The sequence below is a fragment of the Agelaius phoeniceus genome, chromosome 1 (genome assembly GCF_051311805.1).
Source record: "Agelaius phoeniceus isolate bAgePho1 chromosome 1, bAgePho1.hap1, whole genome shotgun sequence".
NCBI lineage: Eukaryota > Metazoa > Chordata > Aves > Passeriformes > Icteridae > Agelaius > Agelaius phoeniceus.
This window is the reverse complement of record NC_135265.1, coordinates 29,903,145-29,916,575: the sequence shown is the minus strand read 5'-3', so window position 1 is coordinate 29,916,575 and position 13,431 is coordinate 29,903,145. Positions and strand designations below refer to the sequence as shown.

At 36.0% G+C, this 13,431-nt stretch overlaps 1 protein-coding gene across 1 annotated transcript in view; it reads left to right on the top strand.

Annotated features, from left to right (window-relative positions):
- The window catches only part of MEOX2 (mesenchyme homeobox 2), a 52,532-nt gene extending 42,494 nt beyond the window's left edge, over nt 1-10,038 (top strand). The window contains exon 3 of the mRNA XM_054645517.2: nt 8,734-10,038. Coding sequence (XP_054501492.1) covers nt 8,734-8,958 — 225 coding nt within the window. The 3' untranslated portion in view covers nt 8,959-10,038. The remainder of the gene's footprint in view (nt 1-8,733) is intronic.
- Nucleotides 10,039-13,431: the final 3,393 nt, after the last annotated feature.

The window sequence follows — 13,431 nt, the reverse complement described above, 5'->3', positions numbered from 1 at the left end:
CTGGCAGGCCTCTATTATATTTTGAAGAGCTAGTTAGACTAAAAACTGAGTTCCCTAGATATTTGTAACCTTGACAAACGCATTCTTGGCTTTTTTGTACCTCCAGATAAACTTGGAGATTGTTCCATGCAGACTTTTTAATATCTCACCATGGGATGAGGGGAGGAAGCAGCTGCAGCGGGGTATCAGAGGAGTGGCAAAATGGACATTTTTACGGAGTTGATCCTGCCAAATATAGAAAGAGTAGGAGATCTTTCCATCTCGCAAGATCTTTTTGCATGGAGCTAATCAAAAGAGTAATGTTGCAGTTCTTCAGGCTAGCTAAGGTTACCGGAATAAACAGTCCAAATATGTAATGCTTCAGTTTGCCAACACAAACGGAAAATCCCACCTAGTCAGATTAAATTCTGCTGATGGCAACGACAGCTTTATTTCTTCTCAACTTTAATTTCCAATATCTGCCTAGAAGCTACCAATCTTTATAAAAAGCCTAAAACCATTGACTTTGCATAGGCAAGGGACAAAATTTTGTCCAAGTGAAGAATACTTTTGTATCAAGCATTTGACTTCCATGCATGTGGTACCAACATGGAATGAGTCACAAAGAAAGAAGCTTTGTGATGCCTTTTTCCTGCCAGAAATGGAAACAAGCAGCCCTATTATTTAAATTATACTTTGGTATAGTACCATAACCCACACTGTATCACTGCATTGTTAAGACCGTGCAAATACTACATGAAGCTTACCATTAGAAAATTTTTCTCCAGACCTGGTTACCTCAAACCTTCATTGTAAGTGACTTGATTAAAATACTTCTCAGCATTACAAAGCTAAAGGGAGGCTAATCACTGCATTTCTTAGACTTCACTGGTAAGGTAAGAGTAGCTTCACTTGGTCACCCAGGCAAGAAAACAGGAGTTTAATATTCCTCCATCATGTGTTGGTTCTGCACAGCCTCTGGAAGTGTAAATGTCTCTTCATGCATTAAATGGCATAACTGATTTTCTACTTTAGGAAGCCAGTTTTATGAAGTTAGGTGGTAAATATTTTCAAACAAAAATCAAACAAAAATCAAACTGTATTGATAGGACAGGCTTCACCATATCAGTCTGTCATGCTGTCACATTTTTGAAAGGCAGCTGCTCATTCCACACTTCCATGTGTTAAGCGCACGCTATCCACACTATAATAATGAGTCTGTGTGGCTTGAAATCCTTTAGATTTTTTGTTTATTTAAAGTAACACTCTTAATAAAATAAAACTTTGATATTTGTCTTGAGCGATATAAATACCCGCAGTAAGAGTTACTGTGCTCCTCTGTTCTTTCTCAGGAAAGAATTCAGCTTAGAAAACTTAGTTATAACTAGTGCATAATTTCAATTGGTGCAATAATTATTTTTTAAAAATTACATGGCAAAAATTCAATCAACATATTTAATTAGCAGTATTGATTGAATTCAAACAAGCAATTCATATGCAAAGATCCAAGAACTTCAAGCTGTTAGTTGTGCATGGACCCTACACCTGCAGAGAAACCCCATGAGGTTCTGTGTGGGGAGAAACCTCTGCCTGTGCCAAGAAGCATATGTGATATAGACAGGAATATTAGCAGCTCATATAGCTGCTTTTACAAAGTATGTGAGGCATGGCTATTACCTACCCCTGCTCCTTCTTAGACTCAAGTTGAGAAAGATGTGGCTTCTTCTGTCACCTCTTTAGGGAGAGAGGAGCTTTTAAATTTGTCATTTCTAGTCACTTTAAGAAATAGAAGAAATCAGTGGAGAACAAATTATTTTGGAGAGTCAAAAATGAACATGTAGAATAAGGGAGATATTTTTTCTGCAGGCCATTGAGAAATGTTGATCTGTGCAAAATGGGTTCAAAGTGATGAACATTACAATTTTTTATCATGAAGTAAAATACTTTACATGTGAGTAATTCATGGAAGTAAATGTCTACACAAAGAAGAGGCAAATTTAGCTAAAGGTCTTCTTTCCCACAAATTAGTTTTCCACCATTTGTTTATTTTGTAGATTTGGAATCACATGATCATAGAATCATGGAATTGTTTGGGTTAGAGTACCTTAAAGATCATTTAGTTCCAACTGCCCATGGGCAGGGAACATTTCACTAGACAAAGTTGCTCAGATCCTCATCCATTCCAATCTTAAACACTTGCAGGGATGGAAAGTTCACAACCTCTTTGGGCAACCTCAGCCTCACAGTAGAGAACTTCTTCCTAATATCTAATCTAAACCTACTCTCTTTCATCTTAAAACCATTCCACCTTGTCCTATCACTATATGCCCTTATCAAAGTCCCTCTCCATCCTTGTAAGCCCCCTTTAGGTACTATACATAGTAAAGGAATGGATGAAAGTAGGCTCTAAAAAGATGTATTGCAGGAGAATAAGGTAGAGGGAGATTAAACAGCAGCCCCACAGATTGCCTTTCTTTGCCTTTAACCAAAAAAAGGAAAGACTAATTTTACAAAAAAATACGTCCTTAGATTATGTACAAGAAGTCACTAGGAGGAAGGAACTTGAAATAGTATTTGTCTTTCTGCTTAAGATATGTTAACTGCAAAATCTACTTTAGAGAGGTTTTGATTCAGGAGGATTAGCTGTTTGATCATGAAAGCAATTTTGAAGACCATTGGTGGAGAAGGCAACTGTTCTTTGGATGGGGTAGAGGGAGGTAAACTGAGTGCTCCCAAAGACTTTGAAACTGGAATGAAGTACTGCTATCTCTGCTGCCCTCTGAAATATAATGTCTATTCCATCCCTGTTTAAACGTGGGAGGTAGAAAGGAGAATGTATCACCTAAGCAGTACCAAAATCTCAACTGACTTTTATGTAACGATAAACCAGAACTCACTCCTACACCTTCCTGGGTGCCAAAAGCTCCAGCTGTCCTTTGTGCACCTGCCAAAACCTCCCCTTTTTCTCAACAGCTGCTGCAAAGTACTTGTACACATTCAGTGTAAAGTTCTGTAATGTAACATGAAGCAGATCATTTTAAGTAAGTGAGCAGGTGACTTAAGTAATCCTAATCATAAGGTTCTGGTACCGCTCCTTAATTTCCAAAGATAAGTCCATTTTCTTCAAGTGATGGATTTTGGAAATATTTTATAATAACTAAGAAGACATTTAATACTAAGATTTATTTAAATTAATTTTAATCTCTAAAATATATTTGATATTTTTATGGGAATGTCTTTGAAATAGAAAATGGAATTCCTTCAAGTTATATTCTATGAGCACTTACATTTATTCGTAGGTTGTACACTTCTATTTACTCCTGTAAGTTTCTGAATAAACTATCAGGAAAATATTATCTGAATGCATGCAAAAAAGGCAAGTTTCAGCTGTACAACACCAGGGATTTATGTAAATTTCAGGAGTTTGACTTTCCTTAAGACTTGCGTCTAAATTTCAGGAGTTTGACTTTCCTTAAGACTTGGCATCATAAATGTACTATCTAAAAATAACAGGAATGTTTTCAAGGCCAAAGAAAGTTTAGAAGTAAACCTAATTTTTTTTTCTAATTTCAAAAACTCAGGGTTATTTTTTGTTATTCATATGTTTGTCTGTATCAGAGGAAAGTAAATTGAAAGATTTAAAAATAAAAGCAAAAGTAAATGGACAGTGGCTGACCGAGGAAGAATGCTTTAAAGGCTTGATGCTTGGGTCTTCATGACATATCTTTTAGGTATATTAAAACATGGAATTAGGGTACTGACTGCAAAGACTCTTGCTTAGAAATATGGATCCCTTAAAGCAAAAGAATAGCTACAACTGGCACAGCACTCTTGTTTCTAATTTTTAAGGCTCTCTAGATATCAGGCCTCAAATTTTAATCTTGTTTAGGACTCATGCCACTAAAACCTGGAATAGAAAACTGGATTTTAGGAAAGAATTTTTCATTTCCAGAAAATAGGTTTTATAAAGAGAAAGTATTTTTTCTTAAAAGAAGAAAGGGAGCTGATAGTAGAACTAAGATAGTTTGAATTCAGTCATTACTTTTTCATTCAATTATTCTTAAACTTTACATGACTGAAAGGCTCTGCTGAAGAAGGAGCATTAAATCAGAAGTTCAGAAAATATTTACATTTTGAATCAAAAGGAGTTGTTCATGTCCACATAAGGAAGTTATATTAAAGATACACATCCAACTCAGACCATCATGTGGTCCTTAAGACTACTAAGGACCTATATATCATAAGTATGTAATAATTATTTTGGCAATGTAGACACTAACAATGTCAACCTCATTGTTTTGACTCCCCTCCTATGATTCCTACAGAGCAGACCTTAAAATAAATTGGTCACAGCAAAACATTTATCTTGTAGATCAGGAGATATGTGATGAGAAATAATTTATTCGTATCTAAAGTAACAGTCTAATCATCAGATGTGGAGATGCAGATGCTAAACAACTTGTTGACTAAGGGAAAAGAAACAGGGCTTTCGTGCCAGTAAGCAGATGTGCTCAATAGACTGCCTCATAAGCGCTGATTTAGAAACAGCTGTTAATGCTGCCATCATCTTTAATACAGCTCATTTCCCGCCACTTCCTTTGTTTTCTGTGCATACACATGCTTGCTCCATACAGTCAAGTTGTGCTAGTCAAAGGGTGGAGACGAGAGAGTGCATTTCAATAAACAGTAGGCAATCAGGACTTGATTCTGGGAGGTGGTGAGCATGCTCAGACCCTGCTGGAGCTAACTTAGCCTTGAAAAATAGCATTAAAAGCTCTGTAAATCTTATTAAGTTTGTCACAGTAGATCGTTAAACTTTCTTAAAGGATATAATTTTTTGCAAAAGTTGTGAATTTCACTACTAGTTCTTTCACTGGGGGAAATTTCAAAAATTTTTAAAGTTAATTTCAGCTGGATTTTTTCTTTCTATTTTTATTTCAATTTTTCTTTATTTTTCTTTCAGTCATTCAGTCACTCTCTGTCACTCTTGATCTATTCTATTCAATTCTATTCTGCACTGTTCTATTCTACTTCTTTTATTTTCTATCTTCTTTCTTTGTTATCTCTCCTTTATGTTTCTCAGGGTTTTTGTTTTCATTCATGTTATATGCAAGACCTGAAAGATTTAAATGAGTTGTGTGTTTAAAAAGCATTTTTTTTCCATGAACCAAGATAAACTGATGCTCTGAATTACTTCACACAAAGTTTGCTTCACTTCCTTTCCATTACTAAAATATCAATGGATCACATATCAGTAACAATTATACCCTCTATAACTGACCTTCAGCTCCAAAGGAAGTTCAGAATTCCAATATCTAAATTTGATCTCTAGAGGAAATAACAAGTGAAGTACCTGTCTCATATTATTAGCACATGAGCATTAAGGTCTTCATTTAGAATCTATTGAGCTGTATGAAAAAACTCACATTGACATTAGTGTACTTTGGATCAGATCAAAAGTGAACTTCAATACTTCATAATGGAGGATATAATGAAATACATAGTAAAAAATATTTTGTATATGTATAATACATTCCCTTATATAAGAACCCTGCTGTACATTAACACAGCAAATGGCATCAAAATAAACTCACAATATTTTCAATCATAAACTTGACTATAAATTATTTCTAGCGTTTGAGAATAATCTTTGACATACCAAAAAAGTAATAGCTTATTTTATATTCTGTAAGTAAATCAGATGCTGTTTATTTAAGGTAATGAACAAAAGTATTGAACAAAAAAGACTTTTTTCCCCCCTTTTTAACATTGTTACCATCTTCTCTTTATGGGAAGGCTATAAGTTTGTCACTAGTATATTTCCTCCCACGAGATTATCAGGGTTACTTTCTTCCTTCTACACTCAAGACAGTGCATGCAAAGGGAGCTGGAGTAATTTCAGCCCAACTTTCCCAAAATGCCATGTTTCCCATACAACGGGTCACCAGCAGACATAGCATTACATGCTGGGTCCTTGGAGGAATATGCAAAATATACTCATCCTTGAAAAGGGAATTCATGATCCCTTCACTGATTTATATCAACTAATATGCAGATGCTGACCTCTACTAATCCCTGGTGGAGGCACTTTAAGGCATAATTTTATGAGCTGATCTGAAGGTTGGTGATCTGAATGAAGATGTACTCCCCAGCCTGGATTCAGTTACTCATTACCTGGAGCTGGGGTCAATCTTTTGGGTTTAATGCTCAAGGAGACAGACTCCTCTCAACTCTGCTGTTTTCAAGTGGCCTGAATTATAACAAGCAGAACCAAAATGTATTGTCATAAAAAATGAAAACCAGAATAAGTTATTAAATTACAGTAGAAAACAGTCAAAAAATGTCAGTTTAGCAGATGTGAGAATTAGTTTTGTCTGTGAGAGAACAGAAATGAGCACCTGTAACAGAAGCCAGGCAGTAATCATCCTGTTTACCCCTGTCCCTTGCAGGACATCTCTGACTGGTCACAGGGGTATTAGCTTCAGTTTCTCAAGTATTCACAAATGAACTGACCACATCCAGGAGGCCTGGATGTCTCTTATTCCAGTAAGTTAAAGTAGGTTGCATCCAGGCTGTGCACTGAAACCTTTACTTCAAATGCATTATTGTCATTTTTCTTGAAACCATGTTTTCTGTACATTATTATTACTCTCTTCTGGGCTTTGAGTGATGTGAATTATTCTGTGAATGTTCAAGGACATAAAAATATCCAGAGAATTGCTTGGACCTTTTAATAATTACTCCAATCCTGTAATTTTTTCTTACCAAAGAAAAATGGCTTGGCCCTTATTTCATAAGAAGTGGGATAATATCCTGTGATAATGGGTCCAATCCAAAGTGTATTATTTTTGATGTTCAGATAATGGTTGCAGTTGTATCTACTGCATTACCTGGCACAAGTAGAGCAGTGCCTTTTGCAAGGGAAACTTCACTGTTAAACAAAACCTCCACAATGAAACAAAATATTATCACTTCTCCCAGAAAGCTGCCAATGCTGTACCCTTTTGAAGATGTTGTTTCCAGGGACACTTCTGATACCAGTTCTGAGTATGGTAATTTCCAATATCACAGCAGCCAGTAATAAATACCTTCCCTTTTACACTTTTGCACTTGGCAAGCTAGATTTGTTTGGCTCTAATGAGCTGACTAGAGGAAAAGATGTGCTCTGCTTTAAGGCTCTTAACTAACCTGGAATAATTTTTCTCTGTTCCCAAGTGATTTGCTTTAACGGCTCACTTTGGCTTTAACAGGAATATAGAGTATTAAAAAAATAAATAACCTCTCTTCCTTCCTAGATACATATACAAAGAGCGTGATGCTATCAATCAGTTCAACTGTAGTAAAATTTTAATGTAAAATTCAAAGTGATAGTAAAGGTTAAAAACTGTGAGGTTTCCTGGATGTGTAAGACAGATTCAGCAAAACAGCATTTTTGTGGCTCTATTACTCATGTTGAACAATATGTCCTGCTGTGCCTGTTGCTTGCTGATTCTTTTAAAACTCTGAAACACATTCTGCTAAACACAGCAGAGGATATACCAGCATTGCAAGCTTTCTTGCTTTTTTTCCAAGTTAAATGTTGCAGGCATTGTTTATTTTCAGTGGAGCCTTCATCTGAAGAGCTGCACACACACACACACACACACACAAGATTTTTCAGCAACATTAACTCCAAATGAATCAAACCAAACAATATTCTATTCATACTGTTCTCAGTGACAGTACTTGAAGCTGATCTGAAATCAGCCTTTAATCTGGTCCAATATATTTGACAGCTGCTATGCACATCTTTTTTTTTCTTTCCTTTCCCTTTGGCTATTGAAAAATATTGTGGTTTGCAGTGCAAATAATTTAGGTTTACTTTACCCTCATATATTTCCATACAGAGATGGGGAGGAGCGGAAATGAGTTTCAGCTGGCATAAAATCTTGGGGTTTAATTTGACTTAAACACAGGTACATTTTTAGTGTTCCATGTTATGAATTTCTTTTTCATTCTTATCTGAAATTATTTGCTAATTTTGACTCAATTTATAAATGCCCTGCCTTCTGACTTTGGGGGTATTTATTTGTCTAAAAAATTTGACCAGGGTCTATGGTTAAATGCAGCAGAATAAAGGATCAGTTGACTAGAATAATTTGAATACATTTGTGAAATAGACAGGGAAGTCTTAAGCTCTTATAGTCAGAAATGGTCTTTCAGATACTTCAGCAAGTTTAAAAAAAAAGGGAACCTTTAAAGTGCTGCACCTGAAACTCATCACCAGCTTACAGAAACAAAGAAGAAAGCAATGCCAAATTTCAGGCAAGTTGTTTTGCAGAGTAACTACCCTCTGTTGAAGGGTTCTCTGTTACTCAAAATGTACGTTCTTTTGCACAGTCCCTTGATGGGAAACATTTTGACTTTGTTTCTCTCTCTGACAAATGTCATTAATATGTTTTTCAAGAGTATGTGATCTTTTTAATGTTTTCCAAAGGGCTCATAGATGTTCCTACAGAACTATCTGGAGGAGATAGCCCAGCTGTCTTCTTAAGAGTAATCCCTTTTCCTCCCTTGCAGTCATTATCCCCAGTGTTCACATCCTATCCTAAACTGAATTGCCTGGTCTTCAGGGAAAGCTTGCTAAGCTCTTTACCATCCAGACAGAAAGGCACATTAGGAAAATACAATCCCCAAGTGCTGCTCTACAGGTAGAAAATTCATTTTTACCTTCAGTGACTCCATCTTTATTTTCTTGTTTTGTCTTCTGTGAAGGTAAAAGTTTGGTTCCAGAACAGACGGATGAAGTGGAAGCGTGTAAAAGGGGGCCAGCAAGGGGCAGCAGCCCGGGAGAAGGAACTGGTGAATGTGAAAAAGGGCACGCTGCTCCCCTCCGAGCTCTCCGGCATCGGCGCCGCCGGGCTCCAGCACACGGGGGACTCTCTAGCCAACGACGACAGCCACGACAGCGACCACAGCTCTGAGCACGCACACTTATGATACACAGAGAGTGCCCCAGCTCCATTCTCAGGAAAGATGCTTTGCTGGCAAGCCTTACACAGGCATCGTTTACTTATGCAAGTGACTCTGGCAGTGATCTTTTAAGTTGTTATGGAAAATTCAGGCTTATTGTGTCTGCTTTTCTCAATTCTTAGATGGTTTACAGTAAGTGCCATGTCTTAAAGGTGCCTCAAGAGTGGAGAAGTGGAAGACAAACTTACTTTGAACATTCCAGATTTGTTTGTCGTTTTTATGACAGCGGGCAGGTATTTTTGCTTAAGCTTGCACTGAAAATTACATTGCTCTCAAAGACGTTATATTCTGAAAACCACAGTGCCACAAAATCACTATCTAGTGGATAAGAAATGTATTTTAACTCTGTATATATTTACCTTACAGCATTTTCCTGTCTTCACTAATTTTTAGCAATGCATTCATATTAGCTGATGGCAATAGTCACTCATGACAATAAATGGCTTTTTGTCTCTATATCTTTGTTTTGTTTTACCAAAGACATACAATACATGCAGATACTTTTGTTCAAGTAGAGAACAATACAATAGTATCTGCTAGGACACATCCTTGTATGACAGACAAAACAAACCTTATGTTGCATTTACTATCAACTGCTGCTAATAGGGTATTATTAAATTTACCTAGCTACTCAATTCTTCCTATCTTATAACTGCAAAAAGTGATTTTTACAATCATAAGGATAGTTCAGTAACCTGCCAAAAATGTCATGTTCCACTCATGCCCAGTGGAAACTTTCCAAAGGATTATTGGTCTCTACTTTGTCATAATTGAGTACATTGATAAATGCTGTAACTCTGCAGAAATGTTGTTGCTTCATGTTCAGTTTGAAAAAACAGCAGATAAACTGAAAGCTATTATCAACTGCTTATGTTGGTAGGAATCAAAATATGAAGGTAACTCTATATTGTGTCCCATGTGTAAAATCAAGACATATTTTCTGTTATAAGCTTTTGTGTACATACAGGCAAATACCAAACCCCAAAATTTAATGCAAACTATTGATTGTACTTTGTAAAGAAATATGTTTAATAAATAATCCTTTTTAAATAACTCTAGTCTCTCTACAGTGATTTCATAGGACTCTAAAAGTGATTTTTGCCTAAGCAGCTCTATCTCTTTTTGTGTGTTTTGGAACTTCATCTGGGGACAACACAAAGCTGTTTTCAAATTTAGGCCTTTAATCTTGGACGAACCTTCTACCTTGATCCATTTGGGAAACTCTTTCCTTTAGCAGGAAAAATTTAACTAGCAGCTAATGATGTCTTCAGCCAAAACCAACAAGAGTTTGTTCCATCATTTTTCCATATTTAAAGCAAATGTAAAGGGTTATTTTGTAGAACTTGTTGAAATGGATGAAAGGGAATAAATTTAAGGAAGGGATGCATACTTATATTAATCATACCTTTGTTCAATATAAAGTTGTTTAATATAAAAATTCAAAGCATCTCCCCAAAAATTCAGAGATTAATTGGACTGGGTAGTGCGATAGAAGGAAGTGGGTGAAAAAAGAGGGAGCAAGAAACGTGCACATCCTAGCAGGTACTTGTGAGCATTCACTGAAATCTGCTATGTGGAGAGTAGGGTATCATGAAAATTAAATGGAATCAAGAAATCTGTGTCTATTTTCCAAATCCTTTCCACTGTAAGTTTGATCTTTCTTGCACATTAATTGTTGCCTTGACCATTTTAGTTTAAAATATCCAAGCAAAGGGTAATTAATTTCTTAAAAGACTTCAGAGCATTTTATTGATTCCAGCACTTAAGGGGCTTTGCATTTTTCTCAGTTCTTTTTAAAATGCCTTTGTCATACAAAAGAGCTGAGAACAGGAATGGGATAAGATAACTATTGTGAACACTTATATTTTTGATTTTATGTCTGGGTGGGAAAGGTTTTTGGGTTTTGCAGGGATTATGAGAACAGAAAAAACTTACAGTGATTCATACTAAAGCTTTTACTCTTGGCTATTTTTTCCTCCCCCTTAAATGAAATATAACTACATTTCAAAATGAAAAATTACAATGGAAAGCTGAAAATAATTATCTTTAATTTTCAAATAACACTTAACCACAGAGATTTAGTCAAATATTAAGTGACTTGTTTCGCTAGTAAAGGGGAGAGAAGATGTCTTCCAAGTACTCTCGGCCAAAAATACCTTTCAAGGTTTGCAGAATTGTTTCTTGCTGTCATTCATGAAAAAATTACAACTGCATCTGAAAACAGATCAACCAAGTTTGAGCTGACACTTTACAAAACAAATGGAAGTGCTTTATTTATATTATGTGAAATGTACCAATGTGTTCCTAGCCCAAGGCATTTTGTGAGGTGTGTTACTCTGTTAGTGGCACAGGGATTGGACTGGGTTACTTGCTGTGGGGGAGCAGCCAGCTTTTCCTATTGAGAAAGATAGTATTTTTCCATTTTCCTAGTTTTAACTGAATCTGCTGAGATTTAGAGCACAGGTTGAAGAGAGAGAAAGGTGCAAGTTGATTTACAGTGCTAGGAGGTGGGTTTTTTATTTTAGGTAAGTGAATGAACTTGAAACAAAGGACCCAATAATGTAACTTTATATTTCAGAAAAAAAAGACAACTAAAAAAAATTAACATTTCCTATGCTTTAAAAGCAGTTCAGACTTTGAAAATGGCTGTAAGTGTTAACTCTTAATTTCTCAGATTACTTAAGGACTTCTGTCAGCTTTTAACAACTGTTTTTGGTACACCCTTGGTGCGCACACTGTGGTGCAGAGATCCTGCACTGGCAGTAGCTGAACCTATGAAGGTACAGTGATCTTGCTACTATGTTCTTGAAGGAACTTCCTTGCATGCTCAGCCCCACAGAAATACAGCCATGCTTCTTCCAGATTTCAGCTAGCTCCTATTCAAGCCATGTAGAGCAGCAACAAATGCCCCACCCTTTATAAGCACCTCTTTGCAGGTCAGCAGGTCTGCTCAGGACTCATCAATGCAGATGGTGTCTCATTTTCTTCTGAATATTCCAATTACCCAAAAACTCTCTTATGGAAGCTCCTGGGATCAACCACCTGTGGTAAGACAGGTAGTTGATGCCATGACTTTGTATCAAAGTTGTAGCACAATTTTGTTACTGAAAACAGGTATGGTTAAAGGCTTTTGAACTATAACTTAAGGGCTGGTTTTATCTTTGTTGTTTTCTATCTGTCTGCAGACTGTTAAGTCTTCTACCAGTCTAGCCATATGATATAGCTAAGACTTTGCTATTTAACACATGGACAAAATCAACCCCTAAGATTGTGACTTGCCCGAAGTTGGGCAAGCAGTTGGTTATAGAGTGAAATGTAAATGTGATGAAACCTAGTAAGGTTGGTTATCTTTATTATTTACTGTTATTAAATAGTGGATAATCACTTTTCATGAGTTGCTGTCAATGAATCTGGCTTCTGACGAATAATGAGGATTTTGAGTAACCATAGTTTCGACATGGTATTTCTCCAGAGTCAATTTCTGATTTTCTGTTGGTGTGTCTCTGAGCCAGGTATAAAAATGTACTCAGGAAATATACACAGAAAATATAATTGACTGTAAAACGACAGTGATGCTTAACAGTTTAATTTTCATTATAAGAATTCTTTTTTCTCAGGTACAAAGCTATACATTAATTGCAGGGTTTCTTTCTCTTCCTTTATGACTGTTTTTTTATTTCATTATTTTGTTTATTTTAGCTTCATTATTTTAGGTATTGAGATATTGTTAAAACAATACCATTGCAAGGTGGCTGAATTTATTTAACTACACAAAAAGTAGTACTTTTTGTGCAAAAGTACAAAAGTAGAATCTTTTCTTGACTTTTCATTAGATCCAAAAGTAGTCAGAAAAAAGGGAGCACAAGAAGAGACTCTATACCAATATCTTTCTACCACAGGCCAAGTTCCAAGGTAGTTTATGTTTCCTGCTTTCTTAAGTGGAGGTTCTGACTGCTGCAATAATATTATTTATACAAATAAAGAAAGAAGCAGTATTAGGACATGCACTATTAGTAGCTATGAGGAGACATAAATTAGGGACAAAATGTCAGCTTGAGCCTTCATTTAGAATTTCCTGGCTTCAGTCATTTGGTGTCTCTTGGGTGAGCTTGTATTTAAGAAAGTACATGCAGTATTTAAGATAAATACATGATTCAAGAAATTTTAGAGAATATAATTTAACTATTTATGAACTGTAATTTAATATCATTATTTAATGTGTGTGGATTGAAAAGGAGAATTCAGCATGCGACCTGATGTCTACATTCATTTAAAAAAGGCATCATAACAGATAACTGGCAGTAACTGGCATAGGGCTTCAGTAGTGATGGACACTATAACCTCAGATTAATAATGACTCACTGGAGCTCATTTGCTTTTATATATTTCTTTCCATTTTAATTTTAAGCCCATGGTCTTTTGGCATCATTTACAGCTGAG